Here is a 24,811-nt window from a genome sequence, read left to right as displayed (position 1 = left end):
ATATAAATAACTACCTAATGAATTGTGCAGTCCTTGGATTGATTTGAATAACTTTTTTAATACTAGCAAAAAATGTATCATAACCGATGAGCAAAAAAAGAAACAAAACATAAATTTCTTGCATTTTAATTGACAAAGCCACCATCAGTGAACAGATACTTATGAATGTATTGCAACAGCTTCATTTGGTGTCTTCAGTTTCTTGTTCATGTGCTCCAGTAACTTCTTCAAGCATCTAACTTACCTACAGTGACTTGGTAAGCTCCCTCATTATTTTGAAATTAATCTTCTTCCTGTTTTTCAAGTGTGTCATTTGCTTTTCTTAATAGGCACACTGTTCTCATTATTGGAGCTTAGGACATCTGAGATATAGACCCAGGGATCCTTCTACACTTATTATGATTGACTCAACATTCATGTAGAGAAAAATGAAGCTTGCATTTGTAAGGGAGGTTCTGTTGTGCTGCGGTGGGTTGGCACCCTGCCCAGGATTGTTTCCTGCCTTGTGCCCTGTGTTGGCTGGGATTGGCTCCAGCAGACCCCCGTGACCCTGTGTTCGGATTCAGCGGGTTGGAGAATGGATGGATGGATGTGTCCTTCAGTTTTCATTGTCAGTGAAATTCATACTGTAGCCATACCAGCCCAGCCTAACTGGGAAATAGGAATGACATTCATAAAGATTAATCCTCATCATATGACTATAAAAAAGTTATCTCTCTACTGTTCCATTTATCAGATTACAGAAATTTGTAAGCATGTTTGCCTTTTGATTTGTATCTTGATAGAATTATAACACTAAAAGGAATCCATAAAAAGTCTATTAATATGTTTGATTTTTCAATTTTCTTTTTCTGTTAAAGGAGACTCTTGGGAAGCTGGAGTCTTGTCCAGCCACAACAGGTGCAAAGTCAGTACACTTACACCAATCAGGCCAACGGTGAGCTGACAAACAACTTAATATGTAAATATTTTAATCATAAGATGGAAATCAGAGCAGCTGGAGAAAAGCCATGAAGAACCTTGGACAATGTACAAACTCCAAGCATTGACCAGCTGTAAACAAGATGTTCCTGTACTATTCTATTCTATTCTCTTCTGTTCTATTCTATTCTATTCTACTATATTCTATTTATTTATTAATATTTCCGGGAAAGGAAAAAAGAAAAGAATGGGAAAAATAAGCATTAGTGGATCTGTGTAAAAAAATTAAGGAAATGTAATTTACAGTGTGTGATTAAAGTATTTACATAAATGATAAAAATAAAATGAAAAATGTGCAAGTTATTTCAGATAAAACTCTCATTGAAATACATAAATGCAAGTTTAAACACTACAATTACCTTTTTCCAATGTGGACCTCTAACCAGTTAGATCTGCTGTAGCTGTCATTTTTGGTCACATCGGTTGGTGGAACTGGCTGACTGGATTCGGTCACCTGCCAAACTGCACAGCTCTGAGTGCTGCGGCTCACCCGGACACTAGAAGCCCTATGGATTATGCTGCAGGAGAGAAAACAATAGTGTACTATTAATGAAGCATTATCGCAAAATGGCCATTGCCTTGACAATGACAGTATCTGACATGAATGACACAAGTGAAAATTCATTATTATTCATTTTGAGAATGCAAATGTTCTAATACATGACCACTAAAAGCTGCACACTGCTGAAGCAGCAACAAGCGGCAGCCAATGCTGGATAAGGCATTGGTCTATCAGGGGCAAATTAATTTGCACAGCCACACGTACCCCTAAAGCAGTATGCCAAGAAGCTGCCCAGTCATAGTTAAGGTGTTAAAAATTTCAATACAAATTCACACTTTCTCATCAGTGATCTAGAGACTCTCCACATAGTCAATAAAAAATAACAAAATATATAGTTTACTATCATTTGTAACAAATAATAGAAACTAGAGAGTTAAAATCAACTTTTAGTTGGGCTCATGAAGTTGGAAGATACATGAATACTTTAAATGTGCAAAAATATTTATGTTCAAAAACAATGTGTTTAAAAATAGAACAAAATTGAATGTTTTTGTTACATAAACATATGATGGATTTATTCTTTTAAGTGACATGTACATTGTTGAACTTAATTGTATTGCAGTTAACAAGAGACCAACTTAAACATTTATTTAAGGAGCTGAATTCTGAAGAGCAAAAAATGCCCAAACATGGAATTTAAGTTTTGGCCAAAACTAGCCAGAACATATTTTTACATTTAATAATATATACATATAAATATACATATACATATATATATATATATATATATATATATATATATATATATATATATATATATATATATATATATATATATATATATATATATATACACCAGTAACGGCGCACTGTTCGATAATGTGCAGTGAAAACACTTGACACGAGCATTCAAAGTTTTCATACTCTTTCTCTGTACGATTAGTATTCGTTTGCTCAGAGGTTGATGTGCTTGCTGCTTCCTGAGCAGCTTTTCTTTTCTCCACCCAATCAGCCTGCTTCTTCTCTTCTTTCGTCGGCATCTTTTCACATTAAAACTGATTAAGTCAGTGTTTGTCTTGCAATTACTTAGTACGCTTTCCTTAATTTTTCACTTAAGCGCCTTCAATCTGCCTTAAGAATGATTTAAGATATGAAGAGGTAGGGGAAGTGACGACGAAAGTGGTAGGGATGAGAATGGCACATGCACCGCACGACCGCCCTGCTGGCTGCTGCCAAGAGTTGATTCTACAATAAAATAAAAATAAAAAGAGGAATAACCCTGGAGGTCAATCTGAAAGCGGATGGTAGACATCACGTAGTATACGTGTACCAAATTTCAGGTCAATAGGTCAAACGGTTTGTGAGCTACTGTTGATTTAAAATTCTGGACAGACAAACGAACAGCCACGGTAGCGTATTATATATAAAGATATTGGGGAAAGTAAGTGCAGCTGGTGTTACTTCTGACTCCAAGTGAATGAGTAGGCAGTGTATACAAAGAGTTGTGAAAGATCAGAATGGCGGCTGAAAGGAAATACAAAAAACATACGCACAAGAAAGTTTCACGGGCTCACAGGAGAATTTTGTGTGTGCATGGGAAACTTTCACCTGATCACAACATTTTCTCATTTCTTGTGCGCATGCAAAGCTTTCTCATGATCACAAGATAAGTTTTAGATGCACACAAGAAAATTTCGAGCACCTGAGAAATAAGAAGTAAAACGCAGTACTTAGGGTTAGGGTTCTCAAAAATTATGTATATTGTTTTACTGTTTGCGAGCTACAGGTGATTTAAAACCCTGGACAGACAAATTGGACAGCCATGGTAGCATATTATATAAGAAGATATATCTATATATATAAAAGCCAAATACCACTGCGCGAAATTTCTTATAGTTTTTTAGACTCTTTTGTGTGTCTGTCCGCTTTTCATGAGAGAACTACTTAATGGATTTAAATCTGTTTTTTTTTCTATAATTTGCTTGAACATTCCGTTGATTTTGCGACTTTCTCATCACTTTCTCATCGCGCTAAGTATCATAGTTCACTTGCGGTACCGATGTATTAGCACGCAAGAGAGACTCATCGGGCTGTGGGGAGGAGGGCAGGGCCGTCCTCACTCATGCGTCTGCCTTGGGGTGTAACCTTAACTCCGCTTAGTTAGCAAACGGATTTAGATCTTTTTTTTTTCTAGAATATGCTTGAATATTCTGGATGATTTTGTGACTTGTCTCTTTGCTCTAAGAATCATAGTTCGCTTGTAGAAGCGATATATTTGCGCTAATCTGAAACAGAGGCTGCGGGCCGAGGGGATGGGGAAGAGTGACATCAGGAGTAGAGAGCTGGGCGAGGCCCTCCTCACTGTCCTGTTTCACTAATATGTGGAAAAAGACGCAGGGGATGGCTAGTATATATATAAAAGGCCAAAAGTAGGTTTACAGTTATGAGTACACAAAGCACAAGTTTATTCTTGTATTATTACCTATTAATTGATTATTGTATTATGTATGTGTCTTATTTATCTTCTTCTTATTATTGTTATTAGCAAGTACACTACAAGTATGTGTAAATAATGAAGGCCGACAATTTTAGCAGTTACAAGATTGTACCTAAGCGCACTGTTCCATTGTAACATGCTTTAGAGTTAATAAAGTTAATAAAGCTATCGAGTTAATAAAGATATTGAAATAATCATAACCACATGTCTTTTACCATACATGAACAACTGTAAACCTACTTTTGCCCACCCTGTATATATAATGGCATATTAAAATTCACCATAGAAAGTGTACTGTTAATTAAACCTCTCTGGAATAATACTAAATATTTTAAAGAAAAAAATCCCAAACAAATACAATTTCTCTTTTAACTACAATCTATAATATATTAAATATAAAATATAGAAAAAGGTTTGCTACATTATAACTGTTTTACAAATTAAAAATGAAAAATGAGTTTGAAGATTCCCACAATTAAGGGTGAGTTTACAGTATGGCAATATTAAATAAAACATCTGGACTTAGTGAGTCTTAAAAGTGGAGGATAAATGTTCATTTTTCTGTAAGTATATACCATTCCTTTAATTATAAATACATCAGGAAAAACATTACCTGTCCATTTTCTGAACCTGCATTTTTTTCATCACTTGGTACTGGAGAGACAGAAACAAGAGGGTGTGACCCAGCCCTACTGCAGGTCGCATTCAGTCAGAAAGGGCTAATTTTGTCTAATCTAATTAATCTAACATACATTGAGTATTTGGAGAGTGTAACACTTAAACATACGAGAACATGCAGGTTTCATCCAGTACGTGACAGGGCTGGAAACTGAACCTAGGTTTCTAGACCTGCAAGGATACAGTATTAACCACTATGCCATCTAAAGAAACATACAAACCATGCATTCTTTATTTGTTTACAAATAATTGGTCTTGTCCTGATCCATGAGTTTGCTTTTCTTTTACATTTATAATGCACTGGAAGGATCAAATCAATTAGTGCTAATTTATTCATTCATTTTCAGACATCACTTCTTCCAGGGAACTGGAACGTACCCTGGCGAGATCAGGCACAAGGCATGAACCAACCCTGGATGGGGCATTAGTCCATCATAATGTCCAGTTAGGCACACAACCCAACGGAAGAAAACCAGGGTACCTAGAGAAAAACCCACTCATACATGTGAAAAATGTGCAGAATACCCTTGACAGAATGGCCAAGGGTAGAATTTCAACCCAGAAAGTGGGTAGCAGTGTTAAAAACTTTAAACCATTTTGTTCCTTGCATTAAAAAAAAATCATAAGGTATATCTTGCACTAAAGGGTAAGAAACAAATCCTAATAATCAATTTCTTTCAATTACAAATTAATTTATTTTCAGGGCCAGAGCCCATTCCTGTGCACAGGAGACATTGTGTAGTATGCCATTCGATATCAGGACAATCTCATACACACATATACCTCAGCATTTTAAAGTATTAATGAACCTGACCCAGGGAGCATGCATGTGGGCATGAGGAAAAAATGCAAACATCACACAGATAAGTAAAGGAAATGTCAAAGCATGGCTTGGTGATGCCATTTGTGTGACAACAAATGTCATTCTTTTACATGCTTATCATTTAAAATATTTTTGATGGAAGAATATAAAAAAGGTTTACTTGATTTTTTTCTTTTCTTTGACATGGGGCAGCTGCACCAATTGACCTCATTCTCAGCTTTGCCAGGGAGTGTGGATATCAATGTGGTTGCTCAACTGCCACTAGTTGAAGGTTTCCTTTATATTTTTCATACAGTGGCTGTCTCTATGTACAATATAGAAATGACAATAATATGGACGTCTATGTTTTTGCAAACAATCTATATTCCAGAACAAGGGTGATCAAAGTTGGTCCTAGATGGCTACAGTGGCTGCAGGTTTTTGTTCCAACCCAGTTGCTTAATTAGAAAGCAATCCTTGACAATAAATGGTCTTATTTAACACCAGGACTTGTTAGTGTATTTACTCTTCAATGTCAGGTCATTCTTAAATTTTAGATTTTTTTTTCTTTCTAATGATATTATCCAAATGATTTGAAGCCTAAAACGGATGAGCCATTATTAGTTCTTCACTTTCTCTTCATTTATTTCTGAGTACCTTATTAAACCAAATAGCATATAACGAATACACACAGGTGTAAATGGAAACAAACTAGATGGAGAACTGCAGGTTGCTTTGTAATTGTCATCTTTTTGCTAATAAGGAGCAGTTAAAAACAGTGAGTGCAACAGTTTAAGACTAAAATAAGCAATTAAGGGTTCCAACTCTTCACAAACGAGACGACTAGAATGAAGCAGAAAAATGTCACTTCAGCAATAAGTGCTTCATCCGCAATGAATGATTACTCATGAAGAAATTGGGTTGGAACAAAAACCTGCAACCACTGCAGCTCTTCAGGACTAATGTTGTTCACACTGTTTTAAAATATCTAAGTCTTAATTTGCAAATCAATGAAATGAAGTTAATTAGCAGCAAAAACTAGTCACTATTTAAGAAAATGGTTAGAATGAAAACCTGTAGAAATTGTGGACCTTCAGGATCGGGACTGGGCACCTCTGTTCTAAAATTTGTTTTTCAAAAGTCAATACGTTCTACTAACAAATACAACAAATAAGTATTGTTGCTGTAATTAACATGTGTCAATTATTTTTTTAATGTGTCACATTGAACATATTTATGGGGCAGCACCGTGGCGCAGTGGTAGCGGTGCTGCCTCATAGTAAGGAGACCTGGGCTTGCTTCCTGGGTCCTCCCTGCGTGGAGTTTACATGTTCTCCCCATGTCTGCGTAGGTTTCCTCCGGGTACTCCGGTTTTCTCCCACAGTCCAAAGACATGCAGGTTAGGTGCATTGGCGATTCTAAATTGTCCCTAGTGTGTGCTTGGTGTGTGTGCATGCCCTGCAGTGGGCTGGCGCCCTGCCCGATGATTTGTTCCTGCCTTGCGCCCTGTGCTGGCTGGGATTGGCTCCAGCAGACCCCTGTGACCTTGTATTAGGATATAGTGGGTTGGACAATGAATGACTGACGTATTTATGATTTGACTTTTATACATTGCAGTACTGTTTCATTAATTTGTTACAATAATAAATAAAGATTTTGTAAAAAAAAAAAAAAACAATATTTGCATTTATATACTCACACATACGCTTATTTTTAAATTAGGACACTACTCAACAGAGAGATTATTTTCATTATTTTTCAGTTAGTATTTTAGTGAGCTTAAATTTTATCTCTAAATAGTGGGCCAGATCAAGTTCAAACAGTTCACAGTAGTGTGCAAGCTATTAGACTGAATGGTATAGGAAGAAAATCAAGGAAATATAGGGAACCAAACTCATGTTTGGACAGGTGTTCTACAGTCGTTACAAGATTGCTGAATTTAGCCATTAGGGGAAGCGACCTTTCTCCTTGTGAAAAAGCACTGTCAAAAAACAAAATATCCAGCTTTTTTCACTTAAGAATAAAGCAAAATGTGAGGGGCAGAATTTGCAGTCAAATGCCAAGAATTAGGAAATCAGTCTGTAAATGATATAAATGAATTTTGATCAGGGTTAAGCCAAACTGAGTTTGAGAACTTTATATTTAGGATCAACTTGCTTAAGTATCCATAGCTCCAAAAATGTTTCTTCTGGGTGTCCTTTGGAGTCACACTGAGTAGCACACAGTGTGCTCAGAGAACAAAGCCATGTGTTGTATTATAGACCTTTAGAACATTAGATATTCTAATGTCATGCAACAATTACTTCTTTAACATGCAATAACCCATACTTGAAAATATATGTAAAACATACAGTAACACTAAATACTTAAAGTTCCTTTAATAACTAAGTAATAACTCAAGCCAAGGTTTTCATCCTATGCAGATGCCAAAACTGCAAATAAAAACCATCTAAGCTGCATAAATATATACATTATGAATGAAGGTGGCAATGACAGTTACGTTTTAAGAGTAAACCAACAACAACATTATGGACTGTCAAACTTCCAAGCAAACCAACGCAGCCCAGCTGAGAAATTCCATGACTGGTTGATCAACCTATGTATGTATGGATCTACACATTTGTTTAATTGGGACAGCACAGCTTCTACTACTATGGCTGGCTTATGGTTCCAGAGTCCTTGTTTCCAGTCCCAATCTGTTAATTGTCTGCATTAATGCCAGACCAATTTAAAAGAAACAAAATACCATGCTTCAATCAATGGCTTCTCTAAATAAATAATTAAATAAATAAATAAATAAAATCTGACAAAGTCCACAGAAATATGCATAACGTTTGAAACATAACGTGCAGAAATATACAATATTCATATTTTTCATTTGTCCAAATAAACAATTTATATTTTTGTTATTTATTTTAAGACTGACGCATCTGAGAAAAATAAACTAGTAATTAATTTACTAGAACTTGTCTTAAAACAACAAATATGCAGTGTAATGGCAGCCTTCAGAAATATCACAATAGGGCGTCACTACAGTAAAGCGGTAAGTATTACCCTCAGCCAAAGCACATTCTAGGACGATTAACATATGCTAACGCACGTTTAGAAGTGTTGGATAATCTATAAAAGGGAGCTACAGAAAAACAAATAATTCATACACAAAATTGGTCTTTCTGAAAATCTAGTAGATCAACAGTGCCATGTGAATTGTTAACTTGGAATAATGCAAAAAGAAAAACAAAACATCATGCTTCTGCAGCGTTCCAGACTGTTCTTTTGCTTTCTTTTCTAGACATTTACCCTCTGATTGTTTTTGATGACACATCCATATAGCACAGACAGTCCTTCATCATGGACTCTTTAAGTCTTAGTCTTTCCTTTCAAAAGTGCACGTATGACTTCCCTAAATACATTACATTTTGTCAGAATTTCCACTCTTACTACATTGATCTATGTGGGAGTTTAAATTACACCTAATATCTTTAAATATATTGGGGGCACATGACAGGACGAGTCAGTTCTCATCGCACAGTACATTTACAGGAACACGAGCCAAATACGATTTTCCACACAAACAATTGCCCATCTTTCGCCTACAGCAAGAGGCGTGGATCACCGAGGACGCCCATTTGAACAAACTACAATATGCAGCCACAACACTGAGGTGACCTCACCTGAAAGTGCTGTGCGGCACTGCTATGCTCAGTCTGGTAAACACTGTCTAAGAAATGTTCATCTTTTCACCTTTGTGTATTCTGATACTAACCAACTTTAAACCAGTGCAATCCACATAACCAGGATGTTGCAGGATCGTGGAGAGTTGTCGGAAACTAAATAATCCAGTCTGTTAGTCATTGCCAACGTGCGCTGCGGCACTGGGCGCTGTGCAGGAACAAGCCGAGCTACAGACAGGGCACTTGCATCACACTACCCATTCGAGCACACACCCAGTAGTAAACGGATCATCTGAAGCAACTGAAACAGTCACTCCAAACGTGATTTTCAACGTGTACCTTTAATTTTACAAGTCTTGCCTTAACAGCCAAAGCGCTGCCCTCTTCTTACTTACCGCGTATCTAGCTGCGTGGGCTCGGGATCAGCCTGCGACACCTGGCTCCCCATCAAATGTTTCCTGGTGTGTACAGTTTCAGCATTCTGCCCCAGAAAAGGAGAACTAAAGAACATGCCGCAGAAATATGACAAAAGTTAGTAGAAGGAACTTGAGCATCTGCCCTGAATGCAAAAGCAGTATAAAGTATAAAATTTGCATTGTAAAACATGCACTTCGACTGTTTTGTTGAATAATATAATGCCGGACATTGAAGGAATGAGTTACGTTTCCGGTGATACCCACTGTGGTCTCTCTCCCTAGGATTTCTTTATGCTTAAGGAAGAGAGGCTATGATATGAATGGTTGATATTTGAAAGCTTTATTTATAGTAACATTCTACTTACTGCTTTTTTCTTGTTTGCTTGTTTTTCCCCTTTTAGATAGATAGATAGATAGATAGATAGATAGATAGATAGATAGATAGATAGATAGATAGATAGATAGATAGATAGATAGATTCACTAATATACTCGTGAAGAGAGTACTGAACATTGTATCCGCAGCAGTAAACTTTAGACTTAAGTTAACGCCAGCACAGGTGAAGTAGCTTTGTTGACTCTGCCGCCTACTGTTTACCCGAGTTAAAATACATGGTGATTATTAAGACCCTATACCGGGCGGTGGCGGTTACCATGCGACCACTTTTACCCGGACAGGTCATCTTTTTCGCTAGTAAAATAAGCGTCCCGTTGGATTTTCATTAAATTGTTCGGGTTTTCATTGAAATATTACGAAATTCTGGGCGCTCGAAGTTTGTTTAGGGTTTCAAGAGGGCGTGCCAGCCACAGTCCTCGGTATCCTGCTGGTGCGCAGTCCTGCTAGAATTTGGTTCTTTCAAGCGAATGCAAACCAAACAGCAGCCAGCGTTAGCATGGCGTGATCGGCAGATCCGAGGGTCCTTTAGGTACTGTCAACAAGTTTTGGAGTGCTAGCGAAATTGGTTTCTGTAGAAATAACAAAACATTAAAGTGAAATTACAGCAAAAGTAAAAATGAATGTAGCTGTTTTCGAAATGGTCGAAGACACATATTAGTATAGATATTAAAAATGTTAACTGTATTCAAAAATGGTGATTTTCTTTGATAAATATTGAATGGCAGCATGATTTTTCTTTTGCCATTTTGATTAAGGCATCATTGACTGTTTAATAACCTTTTGACTGTTTGATGACTATTTGTTGTTTTTTTTAAAGAAAATCACATCACATTTATTTCTAAAGCACATAAGAAAGATATATATCTTGTAAGTCTGCAAATTAAGAACATTCATAATAGTTATTAGAAAACTATGTAAAAAAACTTGATAAGAATAGTAGGAACTTTGTTTTTTCAGATAATTTAATAAATCATTTTAATGGTACAAAACTTTCTGTTTCTTGATTAGTGGATTACAGGATGCAGCACCATTCAAGGGCAGTAAGACCCAAAAAAATCTAACTAGTTTTCATTATACAAAAGTAATATAACTTTATTCTGGTTTGAGTATGAAGCATGCTTTTTATACACTTCAGGAAGGTCAGGACATCAAATATAATCATGAAGGGGGGCTGGCATTTGGATTGTGGGAACGGCCATGCAAATGAGCCTTAGGTGGCCATTGAAAATGAGCAAAGTGTTAACAGCAATTTAATCAAGAAAATCTTTATGAGTAGTAGTGAAATGTGATGCTTTGCATATTAAAAACAGCAGTTGTGCTTTGACTTTTATGTCATTCACAAACTTTTCAGCTAAGCTCCTTTAAATTATGTTAGTGCATAAAATATTTAGATATTCCTCCCATATTCCAAAGACATGCATATTAAACAATGTCTCTAAATTAACATGTCAAATAGTCAGTGTGTGTGTGTGTGCGTGTGTGTGTGTGGGTGTGCGTGTGTGTGTGTGTGCGTGGGTGCGTGTGTGTGTGTGTGTGAATGTGCTGTGCAATGAATGCATCAATGCCCTGTCCAGTCCTTAATGCTTAGTGCCGCTGGGAAGGCTATAAATCCCACCACCATTAACTGGGTTTAGACCAGCGGTTCTCAAACTGTGGGGCGCGGCAAGAAACAAAAAAGGGGGCGCGAATGTTGCCATATGAGGCGTAATTTCGCTATTCGTAGGGAAATTTTAAACTTGTAGCGGTGTATCGGCAGCAAAAAATATAGGAATAAATTTTATTAGGGCTTCAAAAAACATTAGGGTTGCGCGATTAAAACTGTTACGAAAACTCGGGTCGCAAATATTTAAAGGTTGAGAAACGCTGGTTTAGACGATGGTTTAAATATATTTGTTATATTTGCATGTGTATTATAAATTATTATGTATGTTGTTTAATGTTGTTGTTCAGCAGGGGTGCCCAACTCTAGTCCTGGACGGCCGCAGTGGCCGCAGGTTTTCATTCTAACCCTTTTCTTAATTCTCTAGCCGTCTGGAGGTTTTTTTTTTTTCGTTTTTTTTCTCCTCCCTGGCCACCCCTTACTTTTATTCTATGTTAATTAGTGTCCCCTAATTCTATTCTCTTATTTATTTTGTCCTTTTTCTCTTTCGTCATCATGTAAAGCACTTTGAGCTACATCATTTTGTATGAAAATGTGCTATATAAATAAATGTTGTTGTTGTACAGAACAATATACTGTACCTTAAAAGTGAATAGTCTTCTCTTCTATATTGACTGAAGCAGGACAATACACACATGTGAATCTTCCATCCGCCTTCCAATTATTTTCAACTGTTAGTCTTTGTTAACTTGTCAAAGTCACCTATTCCCTTGTAAACTCTGTCTCTATGTAGCCATATAGAGTTGTATGCTTCATTTGACTGTTCTTTACATCATGATATAGCAGTTGTTTCCTGTCTGTCTAAATAGAATTATTCTAGCCATGCTTCTCTTCTATTGAGTCCTTTTACTAATCTGAACCTTTAACATTTGCTGTTGTAGACTGCTGATCTTGAGAGGATAGTTACAAATGTGAGAAAAATATTGGCAGCGTGTGGCAATGCTTCATGTTGTCTTCTGTCTTCGACTTAGTCCTTGTTATTCTTACCATCTGTGATTTTTAATACAAACGGCCTTAGTGGTACCCATGATAAGCGTTTGCATGTTCAATCAAACTCCACATTTCAGAGGCTATTGTAATATGATGCAAATTTTTTGTCATGTTTTGTAAAAGAAAATACCATTCACAACTTTTGTGACTTCATGAAATTTTCATATGCCATGTCCATCTTTTACAGGAAGCTGTCATAAGTTGAGATAATAACAAAAGGTAGGTGGACAAAATTGAATTTTCCAAACATGTGGTTGCCTAGATTAGTGCTTTATGAACCTGACGGTCCACTATCTTGATATGGCATCCATGATCCTAGAGTACCGTACTAGCTTTATTATGAGGTCCTCTGGAGTTGGTAAAGGGTAGTTTGGACTTTTGATAGCTTTGTTAATGTGTTCCATTGCAGCTAGAGCCCTTGTTACCTTGTTAAGAAGCAGCAAGGCAGCCTTTGGCTGCTATGCACCTAAGATTTGGAATATTTTACCAATAGAAATTCTCAAGGCTAATACTGTAGAACAATTTTAAAAACTGATAAAAACCCATTATTTTATAATGGCTTTTTTGTAGCTACATTTTAGTTGTACCTCTATTAATCTATATGGGCCCTGAATTATCATTTTCCTCCAGGATTCTGCATTTCCGTACTAATCTATACTATTCTCTGTACTATTTTCTGTTTTTTTCTGTGGTGGTGATCTGCACAACCACCATCTGAGCAAGGTACCATGCTGCCCCCTGCATTTATGGATTGAATGGTGGGTGTCCCAGATGGCCACATGACCATCATCATCAAATTCTTTTATGTGAAGCCTGTAAACCATGGGGACTGATTTAGAACATCTATGTTAGGTACAATGCCCCATGGGGGCTTGGTGGTCTTTTGACTTTGGAACCCCTGCAGATTTTGTTTTTTTCTTTAGCCTAACTGGAGTTTTTTTTGTTTTGTTTTTTTTTTTTCTGTCCTCCTGGCCATCTGACCTTATGTTTTTCTTTGTTACATACTGTATAATACTATTACCTAATCTTGTTTGTTTATGTTTTATATTCACTTCCTTTTTATTTCATCTTGTAAAGCACTTTGTTTGTTTGAAAATGTGGTATATAAATAAATGTTGTTGTTCTGGGTATCAGTTCTTTGTTAACAAAACTTAACTACTCCTGCACTACAGATTTTGTAAAACTTCTTTACAGTATAAGAGGAAAGACTCTATTAGGTGAAAAGGTTACAGGTACTACATCGGGGACAAGGACAGAGGTAAGTTCTCCAGAAGGTAGTTGTAGTTAATTGAAAGTCTATTTTATTCCATGAGAGTGGTAGACAAGGATAACATTTGTGTAATAACATTCATGTCTGAGTAAAATATACAGACTTAAAAGTATTTGTGATTTAGAAGTATGTATATATTTCCCATCCTATGCAGATGCATTTTTTTAAGATGTTACTAATCCTTGATCCTAAAAAAATCTGTCAGATGAACAACACACTAATATGTATGTTTCCTCCTCTTCTGCCTGTTAGTCTTGCTTGACCTTAAAATTAATTTTTCTGACAGAGAAGAGGGCTATGTGAAACTTAAATGGATAAACAGTGAAAATGGTAAAATTGTTTTGATTTTGTAAAATTGATTGCTGTAAAAACGCTGCTGCCTCGCAGTTAGGAGACCAGGGTTCGCTTCCCGGATCATCCCTGCGTGGAGTTTGCATATTCTCCCCATGTCTGCATGGGTTTCCTCCGGGTACTCCAGTTTCCTCCCACATTCCAAAGACATGCAGTTTAGGTGCATTGGCAATTCTAAATTGGCCCTAGTGTGTGCTTGGTGTGTGCGTGTGCGTGTGTGTGTGTGTGCGTGCCCTGTGGTGGGTTGGCACCCTGCCCAGGATTTGTTTCCTGCCTTGCACCCTGTGTTGGCTGGGATTGACTCCAGCAGACCCCCGTGACCCTGTAGTTAGGATATAGCGGGTCAGATAATGGATAGATGGATGATTGCTGTAAAATGAAGATCCACAGCTGCTATATGTAAAAAGGCTATTAGCCATAAATTAGAAACATAAACAAGGTTAGCAAATTGGAAAAAACAAAGTTGTAGTTAGGAAACAAGGATGAAGTCAAAATTCTAACATGGTCATAAACAGTAAAGCTAGAGCAGAAGTTAGAAACAATGTTCAAGTTAAAACAGGAATTCTAAGCTTGAAATAAAACAGGAACTAGAAATAATTATAGGAACACAAAGCCCAGAAATTGAAACAGACTTATGGGACTCTATCAGTAAATGCAGGTAATCCTCTTAAATGTGAAAATGTGTATAACATGATATAGGTGAGCACATAAACTTTGAAGTAAGTCTAATGAAACATATAGTCCTTGAAAATGCTCCCCATTACAATTCATTAGAATATATGACAAGTGTCAGTAGTTTAGTTACTGTATGTCCTTCTTGTCTTAGAATGACTGACCTCTGTCAAACCACATTACCCAAGTTATCACTCACTTTTTTTTGTCGAACGCAGATGTCATCCATTCCAAGTTGACCTGGAAGAAACTACCTTGAGTGGTAATTCCAGAATTGTCTGAGGGAATACTGTTAATTCTTTGTGTTGTGTCAGGAGTGCAGTGACATTTTTCTTGCTGAACAAACTTCTCACATTTAGGTGGCACTGGAATACCATTCATTTCTTTAAAATCTAAAACAAAAAAGGATGTAAATATAATAAATAAATAATATAATAATAAATAATATAATAATAATATAATAATATAATATAATAATAAATCGTTTGCAACTAGTGCAGAATATAGCTGCTAGAATCCTAACCAGGAAAAGAAAATCCGCGCACATTTCTCCAGTTTTGATGTCACTACACTGGTTACCTGTGTCATTCAGGATTGACTTTAAAATTCTGCTTATGGTTTATAAAGTCTTAAATAATCTCGCCCCATCTTATATATCGGAATATCTGACACCTTATATTCCAAATCGTAACCTCAGATCCTCAACTGAGTGTCTCCTTAGAATTCCAAGAGCAAAACTTAAAAAAAGTGGTGAGGCGGCCTTCTGCTGTTATGCACGTAAAATCTGGAATAGCCTGCCAGTAGAAATTCGCCAGGCTAATACAGTGGAGCACTTTAAAAAACTACTGAAAACACATTATTTTAACATGGCCTTCTCATAACTTCACTGTAATTTAAATCCTGATACTCTGTATATCCAATTCATTATAATAACTATTCGTGGTGACTCTAAAATCTGTACTAACCCCTACTCTCTCTTCTGTTTCCTTTTCCGGTGTCCTTTTGGTGGTGGCGCCCACCATCTACTCAAAGCACCATGATGTTCCAACAATGATGGATGGATTAAAAGCCACAAGTCTGTATGACCATCAGCATCAAGTGACTCCGTGAGAACCCTAACTACAAAGAGGACTATTTCATTTATGTTAGGTAGAATGCCCAGAAGGGACTGGGTGGTCGCATGGCCTGGAACCCCTACAGATTTTATTTTTTTTTCCAGCCTTATGGAGTTTTTTTTTTTTTCTGTCCACCCTGGCCATCGGACCTTATTCTTTTTCTATGTTAACTAATGTTGTCTTATTTTAATTTCTTATTTTGTCTTTAATTTTTATTTTCTTCATTATGTAAAGCACTTTGAGCTACTTTTTGTATGAAAATGTGCTATATAAATAAATGTTGTTGTTGTATTTGAACTTCAGATTTTTCTAATGCAACAGAACACTAGAGATGACTAACACAAATAATGGGTTTTCCTGAACTTCTGGCTCTTCAAGGAGATTTTAAAGAATAGGTTGATATAAAAGACATCCTGAAGACTTTGGATAAGCTAGAGAGCATGTGGTGATGCGAGCAGTGAAAGGGTTTAAAGATAACTATCACATCCTTACAATAAATAAGAGTGACTTGGCATTTTTGACATAAATAGCTTTTTAATGTGTTGACAGCAACCCTGACTTTGAGTTTCTGTTGTGAAGAACATTCTTTTTGAGTAAAACAGTCATACATTAGAAACCAGGTGTAATACCACATGTGTAACCACGGATGGGACACTAGTGCATCAAAGGGCATACTCACATACACTGCCACACTCAGTCATAGCTATCTAAAGTTGCCAATTGTCCTTCTATATGTTTGGGATTGTGGCACGATTAGAGTATCCAAAAAAAGAACACACACACAAAAGAAAGTTCAGTCTTCACACAGTCAATGTGTGGGTGAATTCCCAAAAGCTGTAGGTGAGCAGCTCTAATTATTGTTCATCCATATCACATTACATTATCCATCCATACATCCATTGTCTCCCGCTTATCCGAGGTTGGGTCGCGGGGGCAGCAGCTTGAGCAGAGATGCCCAGACTTCCCTCTCCCCGACCACTTCTTCTAGCTCTTCCGGGAGAATCCCAAGGCGTTCCCAGGCCAGTCAAGAGACATAGTCCCTCCAGCATGTCCTGGGTCTTCCCCGGGGCCTCCTCCCGGTTAGACGTGCCCGGAACACCTCACCAGGGAGGCGTCCAGGAGGCATCCTGATCAGGTGCCCGAGCCACCTCATCTGACTCCTCTCGATGCGGAGGAGCAGCGGCTCTACTCTGAGCCCCTCCCGGATGACTGAGCTCCTCACCCTATCTTTAAGGGAAAGCCCAGACACCCTGCGGAGGAAACTCATTTCAGCCGCTTGTATTCGCGATCTCGTTCTTTCGGTCACGACCCATAGCTCATGACCATAGGTGAGGGTAGGAACATAGATCGACTGGTAAATTGAGAGCTTCGCCTTGTGGCTCAGCTCCTTATTCACCACGACAGACCGATGCAGAGCCCGCATTACTGCGGATGCCGCACCGATCCGCCTGTCGATCTCACGCTCCATTCTTCCCTCACTCGTGAACAAGACCCCGAGATACTTGAACTCCTCCACTTGGGGCAGGATCTCGCTACCAACCCTGAGAGGGCACTCCACCCTTTTCCGGCTGAGGACCATGGTCTCGGATTTGGAGGTGCTGATTCTCATCCCAGCCGCTTCACACTCGGCTGCGAACCGATCCAGAGAGAGCTGAAGATCACGGCCTGATGAAGCAAACAGGACAACATCATCTGCAAAAAGCAGTGACCCAATCCTGAGCCCACCAAACCGGACCCCCTCAACGCCCTGGCTGCGCCTAGAAATTCTGTCCATAACAGTTATGAACAGAATCGGTGACAAAGGGCAGCCCTGGCGGAGTCCAACTCTCACTGGAAACGGGTTCGACTTACTGCCGGCAATGTGGACCAAGCTCTGGCACCGATCGTACAGGGACCGAACAGCCCTTATCAGGGGGTCCGGTACCCCATACTCTCAGAGTACCCCCCACAGGATTCCCCGAGGGACACGGTCGAATGCCTTTTCCAAGTCCACAAAACACATGTAGACTGGTTGGGCAAACTCCCATCCACCCTCCAGGACCCTGCTAAGGGTATAGAGCTGGTCCACTGTTCCGCGACCAGGACGAAAACCACACTGTTCCTCCTGAATCCGAGGCTCGACTATCCGACGGACCCTCCTCTCCAGGACCCCTGAATAGACTTTTCCAGGGAGGCTGAGGAGTGTGATCCCTCTGTAGTTGGAACACACCCTCCGATCCCCCTTCTTAAAGAGGGGGACCACCACCCCAGTCTGCCAATCTAGAGGCACTGTCCCTGATGTCCATGCGATGTTGCAGAGGCGTGTCAACCAAGAACTCCGGGCGTATCTCATCCACCCCCGGGGCCCTGCCACCAAGGAGTTTTTTGACCACCTCGGTGACCTCAGTCCCAGAGATGGGGGAGCCCACCTCTGAGTCCCCAGGCTCTGCTTCCTCATTGGAAGGCATGTTAGTGGGATTGAGGAGGTCTTCGAAGTACTCCCCCCACCGACCCACAACGTCCCGAGTCGAGGTCAGCAGCGCACCATCCCCACTATATACAGTGTTGACACTGCACTGCTTCCCCTTCCTGAGACGCCGGATGGTGGACCAGAATCTCCTCGAAGCCGTCCGAAAGTCGTTCTCCATGGCCTCCCCAAACTCCTCCCACGCCCAAGTTTTTGCCTCAGCAACCACCAAAGCCGCATTCCGCTTGGCCTGCCGGTACCTATCAGCTGCCTCCAGGGTCCCACAGGACAAAAGGGTCCTGTAGGTCTCCTTCTTCAGCTTGACGGCATCCTTCACCGCCGGTGTCCACCAACGGGTTCGGGGATTGCCACCACGACAGGCACCGACCACCTTACGGCCACAGCTCCGGTCAGCTGCCTCAACAATAGAGGCACGGAACATGGCCCATTCGGACTCAATGTCCCCCACCTCCCTCGGGATGTGATCGAAGTTCTGCCGGAGGTGGGAGTTGAAGCTACTTCTGACAGGGGGCTCTGCCAGACGTTCCCAGCAGACCCTCACAACACGTTTGGGCCTACCACGCCTGACCGGCATCCTCCCCCATCATCGAAGCCAACTCACCACCAGGTGGTGATCAGTTGACAGCTCCGCCCCTCTCTTCACCTGAGTGTCCAAGACATGTGGCCGCAAGACCGACGACACGACCACAAAGTCGATCATCGAACTGAGGCCTAGGGTGTCCTGGTGCCAAGTGCACATATGAACACCCCTATGCTTGAACATGGTGTTCGTTATGGACAATCTGTGACGAGCACAGAAGTCCAATAACAAAACACCGCTCGGGTTCAGATCGGGGGGGCCATTCCTCCCAATCACGCCCTTCCAGGTCTCACTGTCATTGCCCACGTGAGCATTGAAGTCTCCCAGCAGAACGAGGGAGTCCCCAGAAGGTATGCCCTCTAGCACCCCCTCCAGGGACTCCAAAAAGGGTGGGTACTCCGAACTGCTGTGCATACGCACAAACAACAGTTAGGACCCGTCCCCCCACCTGAAGGCGAAGGGAGGCTACCCTCTCGTCCACCGGGGTAAACCCCAATGTACAGGCTCCAAGTCGGGGGGCAAGAAGTATACCTACACCCGCTCGGGGGGCAACTCCAGAGTGGTACAGAGTCCAGCCCCTGTCAAGGAGATTGGTTCCAGAGTCCAAGCTGTGCGTCGAGGTGAGTCCGACTATATCTAGCCGGAACCTCTCAACTTCGCGCACTAGCTCAGGCTCCTTCCCCTTCAGAGAGGTGACATTCCACATCCCAAGAGCCAGCTTCTGTAGCTGAGGATCGGACCGCCAAGGTCCCCGCCCCTTTAAATATAACATTATGCCAGATTACATTGTGCACAATTTGTTAACTAATTACATTGTATACAATTTGTTAAATTGGGTACTTCTGTTTCAAAGGTTTACTGTTCTCTGTCAATGTTGCTATTCAGTTTGGTATAGAAAGTACAACTATCATACCTTTGGCTATGTAAGGTTTTCCTGCGTCAAATTCATGTTGAGTAGGAATGGGTTTCTTTTCATCAAATATAGGTTCAGTTTTTATAAGCCTACAAAACAATTAAATTACTTTCTGTAAAAGCGCAATATTAAAAGCAAAATATCTAGATGATATACCATTATTGAGAATATTATAATTATAATTTATGAAAAGGTTACACAAACAGGAACAATTCTGAAAACTGGTTTAATATAATATCTTATGTATTCATTATTTAACCCAATTTGGTTGCAAAGTAAGAACCAATCTCAAGAAAGTCTATCATAGGGACATGCGTGCAACAACTTATATCTACTCATACCTGACCAATTTTGACTCACAAATTTGCCTAATACATATGTCTTGGGGATTTGAGAGGTATCTGTAGAAAAACATGTACAAACAGACAAACTACAAAAGTGCAGTACATAAACAGCTATCAAGCTGAGATTCAAATAAATGATTCTGGAGCTGTGAAGAAGTGACACTAACCAATGGACAATATTTTTACATCCAGCTTACCTTGGTTTTGGGATGGGAGGAATACTGGGTGTCTGCTGAAGGTCTGACTGTTTGAATTTACGAGGTTTAGGCAGTGGAGGAGCCTTTGACACAGTGGCATCATCCATTTTAGAACAAAGCTACAGATTAGAATGTGAAGACTGACAAAGGACAAGAATAGAAAAAAAAGAATTAATTTTTAAACTTTTCTACTAGAACTTACATTATACATAAAAATGAAAAAGTTATCAAAAAAACATCAAAGTAGCTCTGTTTTAGAAGGAATTGTAAACAGATTCAATTCTGAAAGGGTGATGTGCAGAAAACAGCATTTAACACTAACAGACAATATACATGTGATTATTGCCCCATGGCCTGATTAAGGCAGTCATTAAAATATATATTTTAAAGAAATTTAAGGTATATGCATTTTCAAATAAATACATTATATGTTAATTTTTTCTACAGATTGTAACAGCCATATTCTGAACAAAACAGAAGCATTGTAAAGGTTGAGAAAACAAATTGTTAGTAAAATTAGTGCAGTATGATTTCCTACAACCTCAGGGTTGTTTCTTGGTTATAAAATATCCATCTAACAAGGGGGTAATGATGGATCAAGTGAAAGTGCAGGCAGTTATTAATTGACTAATTCCTTCTTCAGTAAAACAGATTGAGAAGTTTGTGAGTGTTGTTAATAATTACTGTCATCTTTTCAAAGAATTTTAGTGACATTATATCTGCAATTACAAAAAGTTTTTAAAAATTCTACAAAAGAGTAATTATGAAGGGAAAGATTTTTTTATATTCAAAAGAACTTTTTATTTATGTTCCTATACTTGTGCATCTATATCTAAAAACTTCATTTTGAACTAGAAAGAAAAAAAAAGAAAAAAAAACTCTTAATGTTGATGAAGTTTTATTGCAAAATAAATATATCCTTAACCAATGTACAATACATTCACATTTCGCTGAAATTATGTTTTGAAGAATCTTTCTTTTTAACCATAAAGCTAGTCCTAGAGGGATGGCACAAATTACCTGCCTGAGCATTTATTGCTTTTTGTTACTGGAACATGGCTAAATGACTGGATTCATCCATCCATCCATCCATTTTCCAACCCGCTGAATCCGAACACAGGGTCACGGGGGTCTGCTGGAGCCAATCCCAGCCAACACAGGGCACAAGGCAGGAACCAATCCCAGGCAGGGTGCCAACCCACCGCAGGACACACACAAACACACCCACACACCAAGCACACACTAGGGACAATTTAGAATCGCCAATCCACCTAACCAGCATGTCTTTGGACTGTGGGAGGAAACCGGAGTGCCCGGAGGAAACCCACGCAGACATGGGGAGAACATGCAAACTCCACGCAGGGAGGACCCGGGAAGTGAACCCGGGTCCCCAGGTCTCCCAACTGCGAGGCAGCAGCGCTACCCACTGCGCTGCCGTGCCACCCTGACTGGATTCAAGACTGACTAAACTGATTTAATTCAATAATCTTTCATTGTCCACAAAGTAAACAAAACTAAATCTATTGTTTTATCTAAACAATTTAATTTGAAAAATACTTACTCAGTAAATATACTATGATAAGAAAAAAATATTAATAGTTTACAAATTTCTAGCGTGGAACAATTATTTGTGTCTATCATCCAGAGGCTAAGGGTAAAAAAAAAGAACTAAGGGGGATCTGGAAATATATGTGAGGTGTGAAACGTTTGTTTGAAATATGTTATATACTTAGGAATCACCCACCATGAAAGATATTTCTTTAAGGCGTAAGGATCCTATAGCTGATGCAAGTGTTTTTGTGTCCCATTCAAAATTTTTTTATTCAGTTTAATTTCAGATTTCTACTGTGGAATTGACTGGTATTGGAGTTGGTTTCTGCCCTGACCACAAATTCTCAAAAATCCAGTGACACATTTATATGTATTGAATATTTTGTATAGAGTTAACCACATATATTTACAGTTGTCTCCAGTGCAACACCTGTTCCTAACATTTTTTCATTAACACTAACTTTTAATGTTCATGGCCTGCAAGTATCAATAACATATTGCTTTTCAGGTTGACAAAATGTATGGGTTTCCATTATATATTTAAAATTAAGAATTCATTTTGCAGAGGTTAACTGTGATCCATGTTGTAACCTACATTCTCTGTCCATCTACCCGTTTTCTTAACACAGTCATCCAGGGAAGGTGTGTGGAGCAGCTGGAGCCTGTCCCAGTAGTTAACATCTGCAAGGCAGCAACACCAGCTGGACAGTGTGGACACCTGTGATGGACAGGCCACCAGTCCATCACAGGATGAACACACATGCACACACACAGGTCAGTTTAGCAATGCCAAATCACATATATCTTTCCATGAATCTCATTTAAAACGTGGTGAATTTGAATTTTTCATCTCAGTCATCAGCAGTACCCACTAATCATGACTGATGGAGTTGCAGAATATGAATACGTTGAACTAAGTATTACTGGTTATTTTCAGTATTTGGTCATTGGTTAAGGTTATAGTAAGAAGGATCAGTCCTGGGTTACTGCCAAAGATCTTCATGCAATGTTTTCATTTTTAACACACTGGAAAATGTAATTGTTGTTAAAATGGCATTTTGTCGTATTTTTAGGAATTTTTATTCATTTGAATGCTTTCTTTTTTTGCATTCTTCAGGATTCATATCTCAGGGGTCACAAGGTGATTCTGTTATTAGAAAGCATTGTGGGAACTCTCCATTGGCAAGTCACAATGTACAGTACGTGCTCCGGGTCTGTTTTGAATCTAATTTGGACAATTGCAGCATGTGGTTTGTCTGCAGAATCATTAAGTTAGAGAAGGTGAATCTTTGCATTTTTCAAATAAAAAGAAATAAACCACTGTAAGGTTTTTGAAACAAACACTCTTTTGAATATGTGCTTGGTATACCTTTCCATTGTGGTGTTATAGAATTTTCTATTTTATTGTTAAATAGTAAATCAACCATAATCTTACCTAACATTAAGTATTTTTTCAATCTGTTCTCATATTTAAAAAAGTGAAATTGGTCTGTCATCTTTATAGGTCAGTCAGTTAGATGAAGGTACAAAAACACTGATGAATTAGTATAGTACTCACGGTTAAACTTATGTTTGTCTCGTCCTCCTTGTTAAATATATGTCAAGCTATTGTTTGAGAGTTCATATGGCATAAGATATGAAAGGCTGTGGAAAGAAGAGACGAGAGGAGTTGTGGTATCTTTTTTTTGAATTCAAGGTTTAATGGTGGAGAATTTTAAGATGTCCTTTCTCTTTCCTTTAAGTGAATTATCTCAGCAAGTATGGTATAACAAAAATGAAAGACAATTCTGACAAAATGTGTTTATGCAAATTAAACAGAACCAGAAATAAACTCTCGGTTACACAAAGTAGGCACAACAAACAATAAGACACAAACTACAATACAACATTCCTAATATTTCCAGAGTACCAACGCAGCAACTAAAAAAAAGGAGTATGGTACTTGTGTATTATCCCAACTTCATATGGAAGGCTGAAAATTACTAGCTTAAATAAAACCTGTACTACAATTTCAGCAAGTTTTGATGATGTTCTGTCTGATAATTTAAAACAGAAGAACTGCTCCCAGCTCTTGGAAAAAATAAGGAAAAACACATCATATATTTTTAACTTGCACTGCTGTATGTCCTTATATTGGAATATAAAGTTGGAAGAATGAAAAAGTACATATTTAGCACCTGAAATTAGATTAAGATACATTTTTAAGAACTTTGTGAAACAATGTTTAAAATTAAAAAAGCAGAACAAAATAGCACATACCATGGCCAAGGAATAAAAGCTATAAGCTGTACTGGCAGGAATGTTTCACGTACCTTGTGAATGCCTTTGTTATGGAAGAATAGGAGATTCTGCGGCTGTGAACCAACTTTCTTGAACAAATACGGCTGCTTAAACATTTTCAGAGTTCAGGCAAATGTGTATGTTTTCTACATCTGAAACCTTTAAGTTGTTAAACCTGTTTTCAAAGCAAATAAGACAACTCCTCACAGATTTACAAAAAAAAGGAGGGAATGAGGAAGTCCAACAATTTATGGTGTTGTAACTAAGAAATTGCATTTGCTTTGCAGTTACTTGAGAAGCCAGCCGAACGAATGAGAAGGATCATCTAGAAAGGCTGTGAAACGAATTTATCTGAAACATTTTTATTGGCTATCAGACATGTGCAATAAATTACTCATATTTTAACAGGTAGAAAATAATTTAGTTTAGCATAATCGAGGCGGCACAGTGGCGCAGTGGTAGCGCTGCTGCCTCG

General features: G+C 38.7%; 2 protein-coding genes across 9 annotated transcripts in view; one reads left to right on the top strand and one right to left on the bottom strand.

The window, feature by feature from the left end:
- LOC114662392 (arf-GAP with Rho-GAP domain, ANK repeat and PH domain-containing protein 1) overlaps nucleotides 1-24,510 on the bottom strand; it is a 90,495-nt gene extending 65,985 nt beyond the window's left edge. Inside the window, exons 1-7 of one of the 8 annotated variants that reach the window (XM_028815822.2) lie at nucleotides 24,369-24,457; nucleotides 23,615-23,700; nucleotides 20,506-20,645; nucleotides 19,965-20,053; nucleotides 15,089-15,281; nucleotides 9,530-9,634; nucleotides 1,341-1,499 (exon numbers count right to left, since the gene is read on the bottom strand). In XM_028815822.2, the coding sequence (XP_028671655.1) occupies nucleotides 1,341-1,499; nucleotides 9,530-9,634; nucleotides 15,089-15,281; nucleotides 19,965-20,053; nucleotides 20,506-20,612 (653 nt within the window). In that variant the 5' untranslated portion in view covers nucleotides 20,613-20,645; nucleotides 23,615-23,700; nucleotides 24,369-24,457. Of the gene's footprint in view, nucleotides 1-1,340; nucleotides 1,500-9,529; nucleotides 9,635-10,219; nucleotides 10,479-15,088; nucleotides 15,282-19,964; nucleotides 20,054-20,505; nucleotides 20,646-23,614; nucleotides 23,701-24,315 lie in introns of those variants that run through there. The other 7 variants (XM_051934941.1, XM_051934942.1, XM_028815824.2 and 4 more) reach the window with 7 other exon arrangements.
- Nucleotides 1-24,811, top strand: part of LOC127529965 (craniofacial development protein 2-like) — a 254,110-nt gene that overhangs the window by 36,245 nt on the left and 193,054 nt on the right. The window lies entirely within an intron of this gene.

The sequence above is a fragment of the Erpetoichthys calabaricus genome, chromosome 12 (assembly GCF_900747795.2).
Source record: "Erpetoichthys calabaricus chromosome 12, fErpCal1.3, whole genome shotgun sequence".
In the NCBI taxonomy this organism is placed as follows: domain Eukaryota; kingdom Metazoa; phylum Chordata; class Cladistia; order Polypteriformes; family Polypteridae; genus Erpetoichthys; species Erpetoichthys calabaricus.
Note: the sequence above shows the minus strand (reverse complement) of the source record. Positions and strands in the feature narration are given on the sequence as shown.